We start from the raw sequence: 25,230 nt of genomic DNA on the forward strand, positions 1-25,230 counted from the left end.
GAGAGCGAGGGGGTTAGAGAAGGAGGGGGGCGCGTGGCATCACAGGGGACGGCTGGTCCCTGAATGCAATACTCCACCACTCACCCATAGGTCCCAATATTCACCACTCCCTAGAGAGGGAGGGGGGGGGGGAGTAGAGAGGGAGGGGGGGGGGGTTAGAGAGGGAGGGGGAGTAGTAAGGGAGGGGGGAGTAGTGAGGGAGGGGGGAGTAGAGAGGGAAGGGGGGCAGAGAGAGACGGGAGGGGCAGAGAGGGAGGGGGGGGGCCACTCCCATTCCCTGCCGCAGCACCTACCCAGGTTGTAGAGCAACGCCAGGGCCTTGAACTCGGCCTGGTTCTCGTACTCAGCCCAGCCCTGGCTGTAGACTTCAGCCGTCAGCTCGACCGCCTCATGGTCTCCAGTCCAGGACCTGACTTAATCTCCATGCTCGTTCCTGACCTTGGCTCGTCCTTGGTTCCACCGGTGGCTTTTTATTTCAGCGCTGGTCACGACCCCATCCCAAGCCCCGAGCTCGGCCCTCACTCTAGCTCCAGGCTCTGGTCCAGCCCAGGCCCAGTCGCCGGGCTCGGCCCACGGCAGCAGCCTCCCCACCAGGCAGCGGGCGGGCGTCGACCTGAGGACCCGACTTGCGATTGGATTGATTTTTTTGTGCTTTGAGCGCTTGAGTTTCCCTCCTGCGCAAAGTGCTCCATTCTAACGTCAATCGGTTTTACTATAGGTTGAAATGCGACGGGAAGATATGTATCCTGTCGGCTGAGAAAATGTGAATAGCATGTGTGAAAATGGGAAGGCTGTGGCCAAGCGTTTGGAAGAAGATACTAATTAAGGAGATTAAACTAAAGCCAACACAACCCTGGCTCACACAGACATTTAGAATGTTAAGAACAAAAGGAAGAGTTATAGTATAATAGAGATAGAGATGCTTTTTTTCTCAACAAGATGGCAAATTTAGTTCCAGCATTGGTTTTATTTGTAAATTTCTACAGCCTTCTTCAATGTTCTGGTTATTTGAGTTACTGAGCCAGATTGCCGAGGTCAGGAACGAGCACGGAGATTAAATCGGGTCCTGGACTGGAGACCTTTGTAAATTTGTTGTCTCGTCAGGGTATTTTGAGGATATTTTGTCTATCAATTCAGCAAGATATTATAAATTGGTGACTTAAAATGGCAATTGCTGTTATTTTCCACCTTTGTAAAGCTTGTCAATTTCTTGGCACGTCTTTAGATGGTTCCAGTTTTCCTTCCACACATTGTTATGGGCAAAATTACCCTCTGTTCAAAGTGTTATTCTTAATAACATACTGCATAATAAGTTACAAGGAGCTTATTTTGGCCTTTTATGTTGACACTTGTGGCAAAAGAGTTGGTCTAATTCCACTTGGTTCGTAACTCTTCATTGCAGTTTTCAAGTACACAAGTATTTTTTAAACATGACAAAGGTTTCTTCCTATATCACCCTTTCAGGCATTGAATCAACATCCACTCGAATTGTATCTTCAAACTCAGGGAACTAGCTCTTCTGCTTATCCCAATGTAATTCGATACTCGACTTCCTCATCAGCAGAACTCAATCAGTACAAATTGGCAACAATAATCCTTCCTCGCTGACCATCAGCACAGGGGCCCCTTCAGGCTGCGTGCTGAGTTCCACTGCTCTACACTCTGTACATCCATGACTGTCTCAGACACAACTCCAAGGCCATCTGTAAATTCGCTGACGATACCACCATAGTTTGACGAATAATGATGGAGATAAATAATCTCGTTGAGTGCTGCCAGAAGAACAATCTTGCTCACATGGTCAGCATAACCAAGAAACTGATTCTTACTTCAGGAAGGGAAAGCCAAGGATTCAAGAACCTGTCGTCATCAGCGGTTTGGCGATGGCGAGGTCAGCACCTCTAGTTCCTGAGCGTGCACATATCTGAGGTCTATCCTAGACCCACCATGTTGATGCAATCATTGTTGCCGAATACTCTATCGGACCACTGCAGGTTGCATTGCAATCTGGCTCAGTAACTCAAATAACCAAAACATTGAAGAAGGCTGTAGAAAGTGGTCCAACACTGGTATTGATCTCCTCACTATCAAAGGCATCTACAAAAAGTGCTGCATCAAGAAGGTACCGTGCCATCCTGGCCACAGACTCGTCTCACTGCGACCATTGGGGAAAAGTACTGGATTCTGAGAACCATTACATCCAGGTTAAAGAATGGCTTCTACCCTTCAATCACTAAGAACTTGAATCAAAATCCTATATTAGCAGTGAACTACCATGGAATTTACACAGTGCCCTCCATAATGTTTGGTACAAAGACCCATCATTTGTTTATTTGCCTCTGTACTCCACAATTTGAGATTTCTAATAGAAAAAAATCACATGTGGTTAAAGTGCACATTGTCAGATTTTATTAAAGGTAATTTTTATACATTTTGGTTTCACCATGTAGAAATTACAGCTGTGTTAATACATAATCCCCCCCATTTCAGAGCACCATAATGTTTGGGACACATGGCTTTACGGGTGTTTGGAGTTGCTCAGGCGTGTTTAATTGCCTCCATAATGCAGGTATAAGAGCTCTCAACACCGTCTTTCTTCCAGTCTTTTCATCACCTTTGGAAACATTTATTGCTGTTTATCAACACGAGGACCAAGGTTGTGCCAATGAAAGTCAAAGAAGCCATTATGAGACTGAAAAACAAGAATAAAACTGTTAGATACATCAGCCAAACATTAGGATTACCAAAATCAACTGTTTGGAACATCATTAAAAAGAAAGGATTGGCAGGCAAGGAAGACCTCCACAGCTGATGACAGAAAGAATTCTCTCTACAATAACAAAAAATTCCGAAACATCTGTCCAACAGATCAGAAACATTCTTCAGGAGTCAGGTGTGGATTTGTCAATGACCACTGTCCGCAGAAGACTTCATGAACAGAAATACAGAGACTACACTGCAAGATGCAAACTATTGGTTAGCCGCAAAAATAGGATGGCCAGGTTGCGGTTTGCCAAGAAGCACTTAAAAGAGCAACCACAGTTCTGGTAAAAAGTATTGTGGACAGATGAGAAGAAGATTAACATATCAGAGTGATGGCAAGAGCAAAGTATGGAGTAGAGAAGGAACTGCCAAAGATCCAAAGCATACCACCTCATCTGTGAAACACGGTGGTGGGGTTGTTATGGCCTGGGCATGTATGGCAGCTGAAGGTACTGGCTCACTTATCTTCATTGATGATACAACTGCTGAGGGTAGTAGCATAATGAATTCTGAAGTGTATAGACACATCCTATCTGCTCGTTCAAACAAATGTCTCAAAACTCATTGGCCGGCAGTTCATTCTACAGCAAGACCCTCTCTCACACCTCCCGCTGCTGAAAGACTCATCCATGCCTTCATCTCCTCCCGACTGGACTACTGCAACTCACTTCTCCTTGGCATCAGCTCCACCTACATCAACCGACTCCAACTGGTCCAGAACGCAGCCGCCCGACTCATCACCCACACCAAATCCTGGCACCACATCACTCCAGTCCTCAAACAACTTCACTGGCTTCCCATCTCCCACCGGATCACCTACAAAATCCTGGTCCTCACCTACAAAGCCCTCCACCATCTGGCCCCCCCCATATCTCACTGACCTCCTCTCCCCCTACCAACCCTCACGGTCCCTCAGAACCACATCAGCCGGTCTCCTCTCCATCCACAAATCCAACCTCCGCAGTTTTGGGGACAGAGCCTTCTCCAGGGCAGCTCCCAGGCTCTGGAACTCCCTCCCCCAACTGATCCGCAATTCCGTGTCCCTCACCATCTTCCAGTCCCGCCTCAAGACCCATCTCTTCACCTCTGCCTATCCTTAGCCCCACGTCCCCCTCCCTTTTCATCTGTGCATTAATTGCCTCATATTGTGTTTTGTATTGAATTCTGTCTTTACTTTGTGTACTAGTCATGTCTCTACTATTTATTTCATTCCCCTTACATGTTTTTCCTCTACCTGCTAAATTTTTGTAAGGTGTCCTTGAGACTCTTGAAAGGCGCCCATAAATAAAATGTATTATTATTATTATTATTAAGACAATGATACCAAACATGCTGCTAAAGCAACAAATGAGTTTTTCAAAGCTAAAAAAATGGTAAATTCTTGAGTGGCCAAGTCAATTACCTGACCTGATCTCAATTGAGCATGCCTTTTATATGATGAAGAGAAAACTGAAGGGGACTAGCCCCCCAAAAAAGCATAAGCTAAAGATGGTTGCCATACAGGCCTGGCATGGACATCACCAGAGAAGACACTCAGCAACTGGTGATGTCCATAAATCGCAGACTTCTCATTTCCTTTCAATTGTTCGAGATATTGTTCAACCAAGCCTGGCAATTTTTCCACTGATATACTTCAAATGTATATTCAATGCAACATTACCTCTATTCCTACTCAAATTTCAATGACTTTATCATATAGCAGTCATTGCATGCAAAGGATATGCAACAAAATACTAAACATGACTACTTTCATTTACATGAGATTGCTGTGTCCCAAACATTATGGTGCCCTGAAATGTGGGGACTATCTACAAACACTGCTGTAATTTCTACATTGTGAAATTAAAATGTATAAAAATGGACCTTTATTAAAATCTGACTGTGCATTTTAACCACATGTGATTTTTTTTTCTATTACAAACTCAAATTGTGGAGTACAGAGGCAAATAAATAAATGATGGGTCTTTGTCGCAAACATTATGGAGGGCACTGTATAAGGGTGCACTACATACTTTGGCTTACATTTGTTCCGTTTTGTTACCTAGTGTAACTGATGGTTTATTGTATTGTTAATTCTGTAGTTGTTGTCTTGTTGCATTAATATGGCCCGCAGGCTCACTCGGCATCACGCCCGCCCCCCCCCCCCCCTCATACTCGGGGTCTGAAGCACGTTCGGGGAACAGACCCAATGGGTCTGCACTTGTTTACTTTAAATCTATGATTTCCTTCTTGTCGACATCTCTGCTGAGTGAAAATTCTCCTGTTTATTTCCCTTGGTAAATTATATTATGTACCAAGCTCTCTGAAGAGAGCATCTCCAGCATATCAAATCTTGCCCCATAGGTATAATTTTGTTTATCCCTGGTTACATCCTCATAAATCTCCTCTGTGCCATCGCTAGTGCAATCACATTTTCCTGCAACGTGATAACTGGAAATGTACTCATTAATCGGGCCATGGCCTAACTAGAATTGTATACTGTTCTAAAATACCTGCCCTGCTCTTACATTCTGTGCATCACTGATCTTATTGATTCCCTGTTACCTTTATTGATCTATGGACATATAGCCAAGGCATTTTTGTTCCTTTACAGTGGTCAATACCCTGCCAATTTTTAATTATTCCTTTGCTTGTTGTATCATGCCAAATTCATTTCCTTGCACTCTGCTTGAAAAATACTGCATGGAAACAAGACCTTTGGCCTATTGAGTCCCTGGCGACCATTAATAACCCGTTCTCACCCTTCTTTGGACTATATTCCATTTCCTGACATTCATATTTTTTTCCTTCATCACTGTCAACTATTGTTGCATCATCTGTCAACTTATTTATGATGACCTTACATTTAAGTCTAAAAACACATGTAATATATATAAAAGTGACTGACCACTGAGCCCTATGAAACCTCAATGACAACAGCATTTCAGTCACAAAAGGGTTTTCAACTATCACCCTGTGCTTCCAGCTACTTAGTGAGTTTTGGGTCCAATTTGCCCTCTGATCTCATGATCTGCTTTTTTAGGTCGGCCATGTGAGGCTTTGTCAAAAGTCTTGCTAAAATTCATGTAGTCAATTTCAAATGCACTGACCGTCCTAGTTAAAAAAAAAAACAGAATCAATTTAGAGAGCTAGGATTTTCGCTCAATATTTCATGTTAACTCTCCTTGGTTTAATGTTCCTTTCTAAATGAAGACTCAGAATTTCTCTTTAACTGGATTCCAAGAGAATATTTGAAAATTGCAATAGTGCCTCCTCATTTCCTTTCAATTGTTCGAGATATTGTTCAACCAAGCCTGGCAATTTTTCCACTGATATACTTCAAATGTATATTCAATGCAACATTACCTCTATTCCTACTCAAATTTCAATGAATTTATCATATAGCATGTACCAAAATGTAACTTATGTTTTAATGTTTTATGAGCAAATGCAAAATAAGGTACTACTTAAGTATATGCCTTGTGAAAGAGTGTTGAGAGTATATGGTAAATACTTTGTTTTTTTTTGGCATTTATTGATCCAAAATATAACTAATCCCACTAATCCCAAGTAATATGCAGCATGTTCAATTATAGTATGATTTCCCCCTTTTAAATGCTTGATATAAAATGACCTCAATCATTAATGGAATTTGACCTTAACAGCATCTTTCATTGCAGGGGCTCCACATGTCATGTCTTGCTGACCTGCTGCAAGGACAATGTTTGTCGGTTATGGGCAGAGACATTACTACCAAGTGATAGTTTGCTTTCTGGTGAGGGCTACACCCAGTGGTCTGAATCTGTTACTGCAAGCAGCAACCTCAAAAGAAATATTTCCAGTCGGGAAAAGGTACAGTGCAATTGAACTGAGGAATGTTATAATGACCAAGATAATTTGAAAGGAAAACAACATTTATATAACCTGCTTATTCCTAATGTTAAGCATTGAGAAAATAAAAACAGTTGAACAGTTTTTGGATCTTGGATTGATTTGTATTGTTCTTTTATAGTTGAATATTGGACCATTTCGAATAGGCAGGAGGAGGTCATCTGGCCTTGTTGCACATACTGGGTATTTACCAAATCAACTAGATGCACATGAACTCCATAGGAATGCGCCCCTACATGCAAATTCACTTTGTCATTTTCATATAGCAGCCAGTATTAATCCAGCAACAGGTAAGGAAGTTATATATTCATTATGTCAAGAAGTTATTCAAAGATTCTTAGGTATGTAAGGCACATAATGTGTATTGATGAACATTGGTACACTAATTGATCCCAGCCAGCTATATGAACTCTAAAACTGTTTGAATTTTGTCACACTTTGTGCCCGATATCCAGCAATTAACAAGCATAAATGTTGCCTAACTGCACATGGAAGCTACTGTTTTATGGTTGCCACCCACAAGCCTAATTAGTAATTACCAACTATAACCTTATCTTGTTTATTGTCTGAGGCTGAACCTGGCATATGCAAATGTAATTCTGAGATCCGATTACAATCACACATCTACTCGGTCACAGATATCAGCCATGATCGTATTAAATGGCGGTGGTGGCTCGAAGGGCTGAATGGCCTACTCCTGCACCTATTTTCTATGTTTCTATGGTATTGACTTCTGTAATATTGTTCAGTGGCACCTCTGTCTCTCTTCAGCTGCTGCACAAAATCCTTATCCACACTTTGGACTCTGCAACCTCTGCTATAAAAATCACTCTTCTACCTGACTGACTTTAGACATCGCGACTATTTACTTGAAAGTTTAGCTCTTTCCCCTGCCTCTCTCTACCCCTCCCCCCCCCCCCCCCCCCCCCCTCCCCTTTTCAATGCATCTTGAAACCTGCCACTTTGATATGTCCTTGTACCTCCTGGTACAATTTGGAAACAAAATTGTTTAATAATACTCCTATCTATTCAAGAAGAACTGGCAGCTAAGTACCACAAAAGATTTGGGAGGTTGCCAAACCATAATCATCGTGCAACTCTGCTGGCAATTATTTTGCTAAACAGCATTGGTTATATTTTGTTCAACAGCACAGAGTTATCTAGTTACCATTTTTCTCTAAAATGTGTGATTTGAAATGTTAATAAATGTGGATAATGTTCAAAATGTAAATGTAACATAATTTATTAATTTAGGTTTTTAAATTCACTTTCAAATAGACATTCCGCTCCTGCCTTCCATCACTTCATTAAGTTTAAGTGAAAATGAAGAAACTAATGGACCCTTTGTAGTCCATTGGCTAAATAATAAGGAGCTGCATTTCACCTTGTCAATGGAAGTCTTTTTGCAGCAGTTGCGAAGAAGTTTGGAGCAGCCGTCTCCAGAGTCTGGAAATGAGGAATTTGGACAGATGGAGAACCAATCTGATGAAGGTACTAAATTAACTTTGGCTAATTGAAATGTGCACACATATTTTCTGCTGTTACATAATCTGTGATTTTTGGATATACAGGCAATGGAGGGTTATGGATTGTGTGTAGGTAGATAAGAGATGGTATTGCCATCGTGTTTGGCACAGACATTGTGGGCTGACGGGCCTGTTCTTGTGCTGTACTGTTCCATGTAAAATGCTTTGTGTCTGTGATATTTCTCAGGTTTGTCTCCAACAAACTATATCCATGTTACAGAACTTCATTCAACAATTATGTTGAAAATGATGAAAACCCACTGTTACAATTAAAACATGACATCATAGAATTCAATGTTCATGCCATTGGATTGTAGGCTACCCAAGTGAAATATGAGGTACAGTTCTTCCAATTTGAGTGTGGCCTCACTCTGGCAGTAGAGGAGGCCAAGGGCAGACAGGTTGGTATGGGAATGGGAAGAGGAATTAAAACAGTGGAAGCAAACAACAGGAAAGGAGGGATTCTTGCAAGACGACCTTCTACTATAAATCCTTTGATTCCCACAGCCTACCTTGACTACCCGGGTTAAACCCCTATCCCAGCCCCTCTTTCTTGTCATGCACCATTCTTTTCACTTCCTGCTCCCATTGCCGTTCATTTCTCCTCCCCCTTATCTCCATCTGCTTATCTCACCCTCCCCTGTGTCCTCATTTATTGTTCTTTCATTTCCCCCCCCCCCCCCGCCCATTATCTCTGTCTGTTCTACATTTCACTCCCCACCATTTCTTATCAGATTTCAGTATTTGTACCTTTTCATCTTCTATACCTCCAGCCTTGATTACTGTCTCTATCGCCAGACTCTTGCCATCTTCACCAAGATCTACGTATCACTTTCCATTTCTTGCCACTCCCCTTCCCCTTATCTCTTTCTACCAGATATTTCTCTATTCCATTAGTCTGAGCAAGGGTTTTATCCATTTCCGTAGGCATCTGAGCAAATTTGGCATGTCCACGAGGATTGTCACAAACCTCGACAGATGTGCTGTCGAGAGTATTTTGAAGAGATACATGTTAGCTTGCTATGACAGCTGCACTATTGGCTGCTTGAACCTGCAGAGTTTGGTAAATGCTCCCCATGTCCATCAAGCTTGTCACTTTCATCCATCCAGTCTATCTTCGTGATGCATTGCATCAGAAAAGCTCATTGTAGTGACAAGAATGCCTGTCACACTGGCTCTTCCCTTTTCTCTCTTCTAATTTCAGGGCTTAAAATACAATTTTAGTTACTTGCTTTCATAAATGAATTGAAAGACCGAGGTACAGGGAAAGAGCTGAGAAAGGGTGCTTACTGTATTGCTCTTTCAAAAGTAGCAAGGGCTCAATGAACAGAATGACTGTCCTGTAATAATTCTCTGGTTTATGTGTTCAACAGAAAGAAGAATCCTGTCATATTGAAAATGTTTTTTTGTTGTTTAGATTGCACATGCTGGTCATGGGCTCATTAGTTGATCTGCCTTTTGCCATCATTCAACTATTTTATTTGCTCAACACAAAGGTTATAATTTCGCAGCATTAGTTGGTAAGATGCAAAAGTTCTTCTGTGTGAGGTTAGATGCTGCAATTGAGCAGACCGGTTAGATGCTGCAATTGTGCAGACTGGCTAGATCCTGCAATTGAACAGACTGTTATCTGAACGGCATTTAATCCCACATTTAGTTTATGTATGTATATTACGAACCAATTTTTCTGTGTTTAAATTACAAAACCTCTCATAAGGAGAAACTGTCTTGACACATTATTGGTCTTTTTGCAGAGTATTAAAAGATTTATGCAATTTGTACTTTCAGACAAAGATGCTGGGGAAAAAACTTCTTCAGATGTGATGATAGATCATAAGATCGACATGCTGTTAGCTGAATGGAACAAAAATGCAGACATGCTCTTCAGTATTCATCCTATGGATGGCTCTTTATTGGTGTGGCATGTTGACTGGTTGGATGAATATCAACCTGGGATGTTTCGACAAGTGCAGGTGAAGGCATCTTTTGTTCCTTTATATTGCATATTTGATGAGCAAGACATCCAGTTTCTAGTAAGTGATTCAGCTGAACACAAGTGGAAGAAGGACAAGCTGCAGGTTTCATTTCAAATCCTAAAGGACTGCTGGCGTCATTACCAGAACACTGTTAAAGAGGCCAAAAGAGAATACCTGTCAAACATTATTGTGTCTAATCGTCACAACCCACGTGTGTTATTTAAAACCATTGACTCTGTTCTTAATGCCCCACAGCCTGTCTGTTTGGAAGCATCCTCTGAAATGTGCAATGACTTCCTGCACTTTTTCATTGATAAGGTTGTTACCATAAGGGCTCTCATTTCCGCTCCTGCCTCTGACCCCTCTGATTCTGTCCCATGCTTGGTGGTATTTGATAAGTTTGTGCCTGTGACATTGTCGCTTTTAGATGATGTGGTTAGCCATATTAAGCCATCAGGTTCCCCTTGTGATGCTGTCCCTCCTCATCTTTTTAAAGAGGTTTTCCCCAGTATAGGGCAGTCGGTTCTTGCCATTATTAACAGCAGTCTGTGTTCTGGAGTTGTCCCCGTAAGTTTTAAACATGCAGTAGTGCAACCCCTGCTTAAGAAACCTGGCCTGGATCAAACTGTATTGGCCAATTTTAGGCCCATCTCCAAGTTGCCTTTTATCTCTAAAATCTTGGAGAAAGTTGTTTATGCTCAGTTAAAACTTTTCCTGGACGAGCATAATATTCGGGAGGTTTTCCAGTCTGGGTTTAAAACTATGCATAGCACAGTCAGCATTGCTAAGGGTCTTTAATGACATCCTCCTAGCTAATGATTCTGGTGATTATGTGATTCTTGTCCTGCTGGACCTATCTGCTGCCTTTGATGCAGTGGATCATGATATTTTAGTATCTCGGTTACAGCACCTAGTGGGCATTTGTGGTAGTGCCCTGGAATGGTTCAGATCTTATCTGGCAGACAGAACTGTGTGTGTAAGCCGTGTTCAAAAGGGAACTGCAGATGCTGGAATATCGAAGGTACACAAAATTGCTGGGGAAACTCAGCGGGTGCAGCAGCATCTATGGAGCGAAGGAAATAGGCGACGTTTCGGGCCGAAACCCTTCTTCAGACTGATGGGGGGTGGGGGGGGGAAAAAAGAAGGAAAAGGGGAGGAGGAGGAGGAGCCCGAGGGCGGGCGGATGGGAGGGTGGGAGGAGACAGCTAGAGGGTTAAAGAAGGGGAGGAGACAGCAAGGGCTAGCCAAATTGGGAGAATTCAATGTTAATGCCATAAGGACGCAAGGTCCCCAGACGGAATATGAGGTGCTGTTCCTCCAATTTCCGCTGTTGCTCACTCTGGCAATGGAGGAGACCCAGGACAGAGAGGTCGGATTGGGAATGGGAGGGGGAGTTGAAGTGCTGAGCCACCGGGAGGTCAGGTAGGTTATTGCGGACTGAGCGGAGGTGTTCGGCGAAACGATCGCCCAACCTACGCTTGGTCTCACCGATGTAAATCAGCTGACATCTAGAGCAGCGGATGCAGTAGATGAGGTTGGAGGAGATACAGGTGAACCTTTGTCGCACCTGGAACGACTGCTTGGGACCTTGAATGGAGTCGAGGGGGGAGGTGAAGGGACAGGTGTTGCATTTCTTGCGGTTGCAACGGAAAGTGCCCGGGGAGGGTGTGGTGCGGGAGGGAAGGGAAGAATTGACGAGGGAGTTGCGGAGGGAGCGGTCTTTGCGGAAGGCAGACATGGGGGGAGATGGGAAGATGTGGCGAGTGGTGGGGTCACGTTGGAGGTGGCGGAAATGGCGGAGGATTATGTGTTGTATTTGCCGGCTGGTGGGGTGAAAGGTGAGGACCAGAGGGACTCTGCCCTTGTTGCGTGTGCGGGGATGGGGAGAGAGAGCAGTGTTACGGGGTATGGATGAGACCCTGGTGTGAGCCTCATCTATGGTGGCGGAGGGGAATCCCCGTTCCCTGAAGAACGAGGACATTTCCGATGCCCTGGTATGAAATGTCTCATCCTGGGAACAGATGCGGCGTAGGCGGAGGAATTGGGAGTAGGGGATGGAGTCTTTACAGGGGGCAGGGTGGGAAGACGTGTAGTCCAGATAGCCATGTGAGTCAGTGGGTTTGTAATGTAAATAACCTACCTGACCTCCCGGTGGCTCAGCACTTCAACTCCCCCTCCCATTCCCAATCCGACCTCTCTGTCCTGGGTCTCCTCCATTGCCAGAGTGAGCAACAGCGGAAATTGGAGGAACAGCACCTCATATTCCGTCTGGGGACCTTGCGTCCTTATGGCATTAACATTGAATTCTCCCAATTTGGCTAGCCCTTGCTGTCTCCTCCCCTTCCTTAACCCTCTAGCTGTCTCCTCCCACCCTCCCATCCGCCCGCCCTCGGGCTCCTCCTCCTCCTCCCCTTGTCCTTCTTTCTTTCCCCCCCCCACCCCCCATCAGTCTGAAGAAGGGTTTCGGCCCGAAACGTTGCCTATTTCCTTCGCTCCATAGATGCTGCTGCACCCGCTGAGTTTCCGCAGCAATTTTGTGTACCTTATGTGTGTAAGCCTTGCTGGTTCTGAATCCTCCTCCGCTCCTCTGTCATATGGGGTTCCACAGGGCTCAATTTTAAGGCCCCTGCTTTTCTCACTGTACTTACTTCCTCTGGGTTCCATTCTTAGAAAGCATGGCATCTCTTTTCATTGTTATGCTGATAGTCAGATATATGTGCCGCTGAAGAAGAAAGATGCTTTCTCAGTCAAACCACTTCTGTTATGTCTTGATGACATTAAATCCTGGAATGCCCTAAACTTTTTAAATTTTAATGAAAAGAAAACAGAAGTGATAGTGTTTGGTCCCAATGGCTCCCGTGAACCTCCCCCTGTTGACTTGGGTCCCTTGGCACTGTATGTGAAGCCAACAGTTTTAAACTTGGGTTTTAAGATGGACAGTGATTTTAAATTAGATCGTCAAATAGGCGCGGTAGTTAAGTCCAGCTTCTTTCATTTAAGGCAGCTGGCAAAGGTGAAGCCCATTCTTGAACGACAGCATTTTGAAACAGTAATCCATGCCTTCATCACGTCTCGGCTGGATTACTGTAACGCACTTTATTTTGGAGTTAGCCAATCTTCCCTTGCACGTCTCCAGTTGGTTCAGAATGCTGCTGCTCGCCTTTTAACTGGGACACGTAAGAGGGAGCACATAACGCCTATTCTGGCCTCCCTCCACTGGCTGCCTGTGTACTTTAGAGTTCATTTTAAGATTCTTTTATTTGTTTTTAAATCTTTAAATGGTCTCGCCCCGCCTTACCTCTGAGCTGCTTCATCTTACGCTCCTGCTTGGTGCCTCAGGTCAGCTGATTAGCTGCTCCTGGAGGTACCAAGGTCTAAGCGGAAGCTCAGAGGGGATAGAGCCTTCTCTGTTGCTGCTCCGACATTATGGAACACTCTACCTTTGCACATTAGACAGGCCCTTCACTGTCCATTTTCAAAACTAATCTTAAAACCCTTTTCTATTCCTTGGCTTTCGACCCTGCATGAGACTTTGCTCCTGTTTTAGTGTTTCTATTGTTTTTTATTGTTTTTATTGTCTTTTAATGTTTTTATTGTTTTGTTTTATGTTTATGATTAGTCATGTACAGCACTTTGTTGCATCAGTGGTTGTTTTTAAAGTGCTCTATAAATAAAGTTCAGTTCAGTTCAATAACAAATTCAATGAATTTGCTGCTTCATAATATGTGGAGTAACATTATAAAAAGAACATGAAAAGAAAAGGTATGTGAAAAGCCACATATCAGCTCCGTTTTTGTCTTGGTATAATATACATTAACATTTACATCCCTCTGATTCACGGGTTCATATATTTCCTTGGTAGCTGTGGTCCCTTGAAATTCAGCTATGTTCCAGAAAATGTATTATAATACTATGTAACATTTTTGTTTAACAGTGATCTACAAGTATTAATTACCATCCGATAGTTTGTAAAATCTGCCCGTCCGGTATCACCTATTTCCAGAGCCTGCTGGGTCATCTGAATGTTGTTGTTTTAAATCTTAAAGTAGCTTGGGAATATTTTGCAGCTTTTTAGCGATACTATTTTCATTAATCTTTGGTACAATTACATATAGAAGGAACAGCTAAACTTCCTAAGATTTTGTTACAGTTTGAATATCTGAAAATCACTGAAAGAAAAATTCACTATGATATGTCTTGCTTGTGCTAAAAAGATGAATTTAAATGAAATCTGAAAATGAAATGGTATTTTTCTTTAGCACACTTGAAATATTCCAGCTTTAGTTTCTTTATAGCAGACTGTTACTCAGTGTAAGTGGCTTGAATAACAATTCTCAACAACGACCATGAAAATAAATTTAAAATGTGTGTTTTTTTTCTAGATTTCATTTGCCTCTCGGATTCCTGTTGCATTTCCGACTGGTGATGCAAACTCTCTCAGCAAGAGCATAGTTATGTATGCCTGCACAAAAAATGTAGATATGGCTATTCAACAAGGGAAACAGAAGCCACATGGTCTGACTCATTCCTCATCTGGCATGTTAATTTCTGCTGGCCATAATAAATCATCTGGGAATCTAAAACTGAGTATCTTCACACCTAATGTGCTCATGATCTCAAAACACGCAGACGGATCCTTGAATCAGTGGGCAGTCAGCTTTGCAGAAGAATCTGTATTTTCAACAGTCCTTGGTGTAACTCATAAGTCTCGTTACTGTGGCCATCGCTTTCATCTGAATGACTTGGCTTGCCATTCAGTTTTACCATTACTTTTAACTACTTCATACCACAATGCGCTACGAACACCGGATGGCATGTGCCTTTACAATGATGGATGGAGCTTTGACCCATTACGATGTAGCAGTTCGTTGTCAAGTAATCAGAGGGAAAATACCACAGCAGCTACCTTCCAGGATTCTAATTCGATATATAGTGAACTAATTTTGTGGCGAGTTGATCCTGTCGGGCCATTGTCGTATTCTGGAGGGGTATCGGAGTTGGCGAGGATCAATTCTCTGCATGTTTCAGCCTTTTCAAATGTGGCTTGGCTGCCAACTCTAATCCCAAGCTACTGTCTAGGTAGGTGTTTTTGAGTTCTCAGACACATGCATTGAAGCAGAACAATAATACTTCATGGTGACACGAGAAAATGCAAATGCTTGAATCGTGAGCACAACACAACATGCTGGAGGAACCCAGAGGTCAGGCAGTATCTGTAGAGGAATGGATAGACTATGTTTCAGGCAGGGACTATACTTCAGACCAAATTGGTCAAGGAAGTGGCCCAACCCTAAATTCAATATTTATTACATGTCATTTGAACCTCAGTGAGGCTCAAACGAAACTCCGTTTCCACAGCCATACAAACAAAGACAATATTCTACAGACATACACACAATTCAATTTACAAAAACATCCATCACAGTGAACCCACTGTGATGGAAGGCAAAGTCTTTTCTCTCTCCCCTGTTCTCCATTTCTCTCCCGATGTCGAAGCCCCAGGATGATAAGTCCCACGGCCATTTTAGGCCGCGCGGGACGATGTACGGCCCCGCTCCCGGTCTAAATGTCACAAAGTTGGAGCCCCCGGCGGGTGCTGGAATGTCCCATGAAATGTCATCTGTCCATTCCTTCCACTGATGCTGGTAGACCTGTTGAGTTCCTCCAACACTGTTTTGCTCAATTTTACTTCATTTTGCAGACATCTCATGTATCCAATTCGCACTGACAAGATATAGTAAAGTTTATAGAATCAAGATTTTATAATATAACTCTAAATCAAACCTATATTTCTAATGTCATGGTTATTTTGGTGCAAAGTTAAAACAGATTGTTATTTGAATAGTTCCAGAAATCCGTCGGACTAAAACTAAAAATTATTTCCATCTAATTTTGGTTGATTTTCATTGTCTTAACCTTTTTTCACTAATCTGTGCACTTTTTCCTTCCCTCCATCTGTGCCAAACTTGCTACGCACCTTAGCAATGGGACGTACTCAGTAATTTTATAGTTGTCCAATGCCAGATGATGAAATTATTATTTTAATTTCAGGTGCATACTGCAACTCTCCTAGTGCATGTTTTGTGGCAAGTGATGGACGGAACTTACGATTATATCAAGCTGTTATTGATGCTAAAAAGCTTTTGAGTGAGCTTTCTAATCCAGAAATCTCTGTAAGTAATTGTGTTTTTTTTTTCAAAATACTACTTGAGTATACTAATTTGATTGTGCTATCGACACCCAAAGTTAAATGCAGAAATGGGTTACAGTATGCAGCATTCTTCAGTGGTTAAAATATTACAATCATGATATTGGTTGTATTTGTTAATACCATCAGTCAGTTGTTTCATTAATGTGTAAGGGCACCAAATGTGTGCAGAAATTTGCTTAGAATTCCTCTGTTTAGGACATCAACTAAATCTAGCATTTGGGAGAGAAAAAATATATAAACAAGTTCCGTAATTTCCGTAAAATTAGTAATTTCCCCATTTAGGATAAATATGGCATGTTCTAATGTTGTTTATAAAGCAGTTTATATCATTTCTCACGATAATAATAATAATAATACATTTTATTTATGGGCGCCTTTCAAGAGTCTCAAGGACACGATGGATATAGATCAGAAACAAATACTGGAAATTTGGGTAACTGGTAGATAATTCTGTGTTCGCCTGTCCTTGAAATTTGTCTTTTGAATCTGAAGATTGTCGAGAACAGAATATACCTGAATATTATTTCATATGCTTTAACTTTTTGTTTCAGAGGCTTGTTGGAGAGGTTTTCAGTATTGTGAGTCAACAGTCCACAGCAAGACCAGGCTGCATTATTGAACTGGATGCTATCACTGAACTTGTAAGTCAAATATATCTTGCCTCCTACTTCTATAACACTCTTCACAATCATTTTATGTTAATCTGTGAACATGGAATGCATAGATTGTACTGCAATAACTATCTATTAAGAACTTGCAGTTAGTGCATTTATAACCCAAAGAACACTCCCAAAGTCTGAAGAAGGGTTTCGGCCCGAAATGTTACCTATTTCCTTCGCTCCATAGATGCTGCTGCACCCGCTGAGTTTCTCCAGCATTTTTGTGTACCTTCGATATTCCAGCATCTGCAGTTCCTTCTTGAACCCTCCCAAAGGCCTTCCAGGAAATTAAGTACATTTTGAAGTGCAGTCACTGGTTTATATTGAAGTCAATTTGTGTACTGAATCAGCCACAATTAGTAAAAGAACAAAGGGATCATAACCAGGTAATTTGGTTTCTGAAGAAGGGTCTCGACCCAAAACATCATCCATACCTTCTCTCCAGAGATGCTGCCTGTTCCACTTAGTTACTCCAGATTTTTGTGTCTATCATTGGTTTAAACCAGCATCTCCAGTTCATTCCAACTCAATTTGGTTTCAGTTATTGGTTGAGAGATTAATATTGCCAGGGCATGGGAGAAAACATGACTGCAGCTCTTCAAATGTGCCTTAAAATTCATATGCATCTATTTTAAATGACTGCTCCCTTATCTTGTTACTGTGTCTTCCCATTTGACATACTCCCATTTGTGGAAACATCTCAACATCTATCTTGCCACTTCCCACTTGAGATCATGTATGTTTGAATAAGAGTGCCCTTCAATTTCTAAGCCCTTAAAGAATGCAGGTCTTACTCTTTTACCCATTCATGACATGGCAGGAATCAACTGAGTAAATCTCCTCTGGACTGCCACAGTACTCGCATATCTATATATATATATTACTAAAAATCTAATCTTGTTTGTATGCGTGTGTGTGCGTGATATTCCAAAACCCTGCCAAAACGGTACACGATAGCATTACAATTTTTGGCCCACCTTACTCACCATTGTCCTGCGATGTAAAAGCAACAAGTTTCATTCAGATTTATGTTATATTTTACAAGTTATTGACATTTAAAATTTAAAATAACTTGAAACTGCCCCCACTTGCCGGGCGCGCCTGCTTAGTTGGGGGAGGCCCGTCAACCCCACGCGTGCACAATGGGCCCGGTAACCGCACTGTGTGTCCGGGGATGGGAGAGGCCACGCCGGGGACCCTGGGCCTGGGCGCTAGGGCTGGATCTGGCGGCGGCGCTGCTGCTCCGGACCCACACGGCAGGGCCCGGGTTCGGGGAGTGGCCGATCCGGGGCCTGGGTGCTGAGGCCGGGGCTTGGTCTGGGGGCGGCGGTGCTGCTGCTCCGGGCCCGCGGGGAGGGAGAGGAGCGGGACCCTCGAGATCCTGGGGAGTTGAGGAGGGAGAGTGGGGGGGGATTGAGGAAGAGGAGGGGGTGGAGAGGGAGGTGTGGGGGAGGATAGAGGGAGTGGAGGGGAGTGGGGGGGTAGTGAGTTGGGGATAGAGGGAGAGGAGGGCAGTGGGGGAGGTGAGATGGGAGATTGGGGGGGTGGGGATAGGGGGGGAGGTGAGGAGTGAGGGATAGTGGGATAGGAGGGTGGAAGTGAGGGGAGAGGGGTTATGGAGGGAGGGAGGCTCAGGGTTGTGGAAAGGAGAGGGAGGGAGAGGTGGGGTAGGGAAGGAGGAGAGTGGAAATATGAGGGAGAGTGAAGAGGAGGGGGAGGGAGTGCTGGGGATGAGGAGGAATGGAGGAGCATAGGGGTAGGAAGAGGGCTGGTGAGGTAATGGAAATATTGAATGCAAAGTTATTAACTTTAACTTAATTTCTGCCGTTAGTGCGGGCCTGTCAGCCGCGCATGCGCAGTTTGGTGGAATATTGCGTTGGGGGAATGGGACCCAACGGGTCCGCACTTGGTCCAGTACTTTGATAAATAAGGGGAGTAAAATTGTACGCAGTACTCTAATTGTGGCCGTACCAATACCCTGTATAATTGTAACAAGACCTCTTAATTTCTAGACACCAAACCACTCGCAAATCACCTAATATGATTTACCACCTTAATTGCTGCAGTTGCATGTTAACCATTTTTTGCTTCATGCATTAAAACTCCGCATTCCCTATCTACCTCAATCCTCTACTCACTTGCAGACTTTACAAAACACTATTTGCACTGCACTTGAACTATTGTGTGTGGTTCTGATTGTCACTTTAGCAAGGATGCAATTGCCCTGGAGAAAGTGCAGAGGAGATGCACCATGATGTTGCTTGGATTGGAGGACAATGTTGTTGGTTTGGCAAGAGTTGTTTTTCCTGAAGGTTAAGAGGCTGAGGGGTAATCTGCTAGAGGTACATAAAATTATGAGGCAGAGATAGTGTAGATAGAATCTATTTTCTCATGGTTAACACATCAAAAACTGAGAGCACAGTTGAAGAAGAGAGGAATGAATTTTAAAGGGGATCCGATGAATAAGTTTTATTTTATACGAAGTGGATAATATCTGCGAAAGGTGATTCAGAATCGGATACAATATAAGCATCTGGATAAACAGGGTCTGATTAGGAACAGTCAACGTGGATTTGTGCCTGGAAGGTCATGTTTGACTAATCTTCTTGAATTTTTTGAAGAGGTTATAACCATATAACATATAACCATATAACAATTACAGCACGGAAACAGGCCATCTCGGCCCTACAAGTCCGTGCCAAACAACTTTTTTTCCCTTAGTCCCACCTGCCTGCACTCATACCATAACCCTCCATTCCCTTCTCATCCATATGCCTATCCAATTTATTTTTAAATGATACCAACAAACCTGCCTCCACCACTTCCACTGGAAGCTCATTCCACACTGCTACCACTCTCTGAGTAAAGAAGTTCCCCCTCATGTTACCCCTAAACTTCTGTCCCTTAATTCTGAAGTCATGTCCGCTTGTTTGAATCTTCCCTTTTCTCAAAGGGAAAAGCTGATCCACATCAACTCTGTCTATCCCTCTCATCATTTTAAAGACCTCTATCATGTCCCCCCTTAACCTTCTGCGCTCCAGAGAATAAAGACCTAACTTATTCAACCTTTCTCTGTAACTTAGTTGTTGAAACCCAGGCAACATTCTAGTAAATCTCCTATGTACTCTCTCTATTTTGTTGACATCCTTCCTATAATTGGGCGACCAAAATTGTACACCATACTCCAGATTTGGTCTCACCAATGCCTTGTACAATTTTAACATTACATCCCAGCTTCTATACTCAATGCTCTGATTTATAAAGGCTAGGATACCAAAAACTTTCTTTACCACCCTATCTATATGAGATTCCACCTTCAAGGAACTATGCACGGTTATTCCCAGATCCCTCTGTTCAACTGTATTCTTCAATTCCCTACCATTTACCATGTACCTCCTATTTTGATTTGTCCTGCCAAGGTGTAGCACCTCACATTTATCAGCATTAAACTCCATCTGCCATCTTTCAGCCCATTCTTCCAAATGGCCTAAATCACTCTGTAGACTTTGGAAATCCTCTTCATTATCCACAACACCCCCTATCTTGGTATCATCTGCATACTTACTAATCCAATTTACCACACCTTCATCCAGATCATTGATGTACATGACAAACAACAAAGGACCCAACACCGATCCCTGAGGCACTCCACTAGTCACCTGCCTCCAACCCGACAAACAACCATCCACCATTACCCTCTGGCTTCTCCCATTCAGCCACTGTTCAATCCATCTTGCTACTCCTGCATTTATACCCAACAGTTGAACCTTCTTAACCAACCTTCCATGAGGAACCTTGTCAAAGGCCTTACTAAACTCCATATAGACAACATCCACTGCTTTACCCTCGTCAATTTCCCTAGTAACCTCTTCAAAAAATTCAAGAAGATTAGTCAAACATGACCTTCCAGGCAAAAATCCATGCTGACTGTTCCTAATCAGACCCTGTTTATCCAGATGCTTATATATATTATCTCTAAGTATCTTTTCCATTAATTTGCCCACCACTGAAGTCAAACTAACAGGCCTATAATTGCTAGGTTTACTCTTAGAACCCTTTTTAAACAATGGAACAACATGCGCAGTACGCCAATCCTCGGGGACTATTCCCGTTTCTAATGACATTTGAAATATTTCTGTCATAGCCCCGGCTATTTCTACACTAACTTACCTCAATGTCCTAGGGAATATCCTGTCAGGACCTGGAGACTTATCCACTTTTATATTTTTCAAAAGTGTCAGTACTTCTTTTACTTTGAAACTCATAGTATCCATAGCTACTCTACTAGTTTCCCTTACCTCACATAATTCAATATCCTTCTCCTTGGTGAATACCGAAGAAAAGAAATTGTTCAATATCTCCGCCATCTCTTTTGGCTCTGCAGATAGCTGTCCACTCCATCTCTCCAATGGACCAATTTTGTCCCTCGTTATCCTTTTGCTATTAATATAGCTGTAGAAACCCTTTGGATTTACTTTCACCTTACTTGCCAAAGCAACCTCATGTCTTCTTTTAGCTTTTCTAATTTCTTTCTTAAGATTCTTTTTACATTCCTTATACTCCTCAAGCACGTCATTTACTTTATGCTGCCTATAATTATTGTAGATCTCCCTCTTTTTCCAAACAAGATGTCCAATTTTCCTTGAAAACCAGGGCTCTTTCCACTTTTTACTTTCCTTTCAACCGAACAGGAACATAAAGATTCTGTACTCTTAAAATTTCCCCTTTAAATGTCCTCCATTTCTCTTCTACATCCTTCCCATAAAACAAAATGTCCCAGTTCACTCCTTTTAAATCATTTCGCATCTCATCAAAGTTAGCCTTTCTCCAATCAAAAATCTCAACCCTAGGTCCAGTTCTGACCCTCTCCATAATTATATTGAAACTAATGGTATTGTGATCACTGGACCCGAAGTGCTCCCCAACGCATACCTCCGCCACCTGTCCCGTCTCATTTCCTAACAGGAGGTCCAACACGGCCCCTCCTCTAGTAGGTACCTCTATGTATTGCTGCAAAAAACTATCCTGCACACATTTTACAAACTCCAAACCATCCAGCCCATTTACCGAATGTGTTTCCCAGTCTATGTGTGGAAAGTTGAAATCTCCCACAATCAGTACTTTGTGCTTACTACAAATATCTGCTATCTCCTTACATATTTGCTCTTCCAATTCCCGATCCCCATTTGGCGGTCCATAATACACCCCTATAAGTGTTGCTACACCTTTCCCACTTCTCAGTTCCACCCAAATAGCCTCCCTAGATGAGCCCTCCAATCTATCCTGCCAAAGCACTGCTGTAATATCTTCCCTGACTAGTAATGCAACACCTCCACCTCTTGCCCCTCCAATTCTATCACACCTGAAGCAACGAAATCCTGGAATATTTAGTTTCCAATCACAGCCCTTCTGCAACCATGTTTCACTGATCGCCACAACATCATACTTCCAGGTGTCTATCCAGACTCTAAGCTCATCCGCCTTTCTTACAATGCTCCTAGCATTAAAATATGCACATTTAAGAAACCCCCCACCTCTTATTCTCTGTTTATTTCCTTTTTTTTCTTTCTCCTCTTGTGCCCGAGTGCTTCCCTTTTCTGCTTCCTGCCTCCCATTCTGTCTACTAGCTTTCTCTATTTCAGTCCCTCGCCCCAACCGTTCTAGATTAAAGTCTCCCCAGTAGCCTTTGCGAATTTCCCCGCCAGGATATTGGTCCCCCTCGGGTTCAAGTGCAACCCATCCTTTCTGTACAGGTTACTCGGGAAATTGTTGAGGGTAAAGCAGTGGATGTTGTCTATATGGACTTCAGTAAGGCCTTTGACAAGGTTCCTCATGGAAGGTTGGTTAAGAAGGTTCACTTGTTGGGTATTAATGGTGGAGTAGCAAGATGGATTCAACAGTGGCTGAATGGGAGATGCCAGAGAGTAAGGGTGGATGGCGGTTTGTCAGGTTGGAGGCCGGTGACTAGTGGGGTGCCACAGGGATCTGTGTTGGGTCCACTGTTGTTTTGAATTGAATTGAATTGAATTGAATTGAATTGAATTCCTTTATTGTCATTCAGACCTTACGGTCTGAACGAAATTTCATGCCTGCAGTCATACATACAATCATACAATAATAAACAACACTAAACACAAATTAACATCCACCACAGTGTATCCTCCAAGCACCTCCTCACTGTGGTGGAGGCAAAAATCTTAGGGCTGCAGTCTCTTCACTCCTCTTCTCCCTCTGCGCTGAGGCGATACCCCACCGGGCGATGGCACAAACAGTCCCGCGGCTCACCGAACCCCGCAAACGGGCCGGCTCAAACACCGCGGCCCGGGGTGGTCGAAGCTGCCGCCCTCCAGTCCAGCGGACGCAGCTGCTGCTGAACCCAGGACTCGGGTCACCGCCGCCAGAACGCCGTCCCAGCCACCCGAGCACCGTTCCAGCCCCGAGCCGGATCGCCCTCACATGAGTGCCGTTCCTCCCTCGAGCTGGGCCGCTCCGACGGGAGTGCCGTTCCTCCCTCGAGCTGAGCCGCTCCGACGGGAGCGCCATTCCACCCTCGAGCTGGGCCGCTCCGACGGGAGCGCCATTCCACCCTCGAGCTGGGCCGCTCCGACGGGAGCGCCATTCCACCCATCGAGCTGGGCCGCTCCGACGGGAGCGCCACAGCCCCCCACGGGAGAGTCTCAGCCCCGCACCAGGCCGCCCTCACGGGAGCGTCACAGCCCCTCACGGGAGCGCCGTTCCAGCCCCGAGCTGGACCGCCCTCACGGGAGCGAGCCCAGGATGAGTCCTGACTGGCTCTGCCTCCGGAGTCTCGAGGTCGCCAGCTCCGCCATTAGGCCTCAGCGCAGACGGAGGCAGAGAAGGGAGATACGACAAAAAAGTCGCATTCCCCCAAAGGGAGAGACAGCAAGCCCCGTTTCAACCCCCCACCCTCCCCCCCCCCACATAAACACAACCTAAAAACCAAAAACTTAACTAGACAAAACGAAAAAAAACAACACAAAAAAGTAAAGACAAACGGACTGCAGGCGAGCCGCAGCCGTTCACCAGCGCCGCCAAAAAGTGTTTGTCATGTACATCAATGATCTGGATGATGGTGTGGTAAATTGGATTAGTAAGTATGCAGATGATACTCAGATAGGTGGTGTTGTGGATAATGAAGTAGATTTTCAAAGTCTACAGAGAGATTTAGGCCATTTGGAAGAGTGGGCTGAAAGATGGCAGATGGAGTTTAATGCTGATAAGTGTGAGGTGCTACATCTTGGCAGGACAAATCAAAATAGGACATACATGGTAAATGGTAGTGAATTGAGGAATGCAGTTGAACAGAGGGATCTAGGAATAACTGTGCACAGTTCCCTGAAGGTGGAATCTCATGTAGATAGGGGGGTAAAGAAAGCTTTTGGTGTGCTGGCCTTTATAAATCAGAGCATTGAGTATAGAAGTTGGGATGTAATGTTAAAATTGTACAAGGCATTGGTGAGGCCAATTCTGGAGTATGATGTACAATTTTGGTCGCCTAATTATAGGAAGGATGTCAACAAAATAGAGAGAGTACATAGGAGATTTACTAGAATGTTGCCTGGGTTTCAGCAACTAAGTTACAGAGAAAGGTTGAACAAGTTAGGGCTTTATTCTTTGAAGCGCAGAAGGTTAAGGGGGGACTTGATAGAGGTCTTTAAAATGATGAGAGGGATAGACAGAGTTGACGTGGATAAGCGTTTCCCATTGAGAGTAGGGAAGATTCAAACAAGAAGACATGACTTGAGAATTAAGGGACAGAAGTTTAGGGGTATCATGAGGGGGAACTTCTTTACTCAGAGAGTGGTAGCTGTGTGGAATGAGCTTCCAGTGGAAGTGGTGGAGGCAGGTTCGATTTTATCATTTAAAAATAAATTGGATAGGTATATGGACGGGAAAGGAATGGAGGGTTATGGTCTGAGTGCAGGTAGATGGGACTAGCGGAGAATAAGTGTTCGGCACGGACTAGAAGGGCCGAGTTGGCCTGTTTCTGTGCTGTAATTATTATATGGTTATATTATATGGTTATAATTGTTAGGTTAAGAGGCACATACCCACCTAAATGAGTACAACATAGTTGGAGACATATGGGACTGCAGATACTAGAATCTTGAGAAAAACAGTTCTAGGGTAACTCAGTGGGTGAGGCAGCAACTTGCGAGGGAATGGACAGGAAACCTTTCAGATCAGGACCCTTCAGCGTGCAG

General features: G+C 43.5%; 1 protein-coding gene across 6 annotated transcripts in view; it reads left to right on the forward strand.

Annotated features, from left to right (window-relative positions):
* The window catches only part of dmxl1 (Dmx like 1), a 240,997-nt gene that overhangs the window by 75,049 nt on the left and 140,718 nt on the right, over positions 1–25,230 (forward strand). For all 6 annotated transcript variants that reach the window (XM_033017479.1, XM_033017480.1, XM_033017481.1 and 3 more), the window contains exons 8-14: positions 6,423–6,594; positions 6,755–6,923; positions 7,912–8,124; positions 9,948–10,132; positions 14,518–15,214; positions 16,187–16,308; positions 16,898–16,987. In XM_033017479.1, the coding sequence (XP_032873370.1) occupies positions 6,423–6,594; positions 6,755–6,923; positions 7,912–8,124; positions 9,948–10,132; positions 14,518–15,214; positions 16,187–16,308; positions 16,898–16,987 (1,648 nt within the window). The remainder of the gene's footprint in view (positions 1–6,422; positions 6,595–6,754; positions 6,924–7,911; positions 8,125–9,947; positions 10,133–14,517; positions 15,215–16,186; positions 16,309–16,897; positions 16,988–25,230) is intronic.

This window comes from Amblyraja radiata, chromosome 3 (assembly GCF_010909765.2).
Source record: "Amblyraja radiata isolate CabotCenter1 chromosome 3, sAmbRad1.1.pri, whole genome shotgun sequence".
NCBI classification, from domain to species: Eukaryota; Metazoa; Chordata; class Chondrichthyes; order Rajiformes; family Rajidae; genus Amblyraja; species Amblyraja radiata.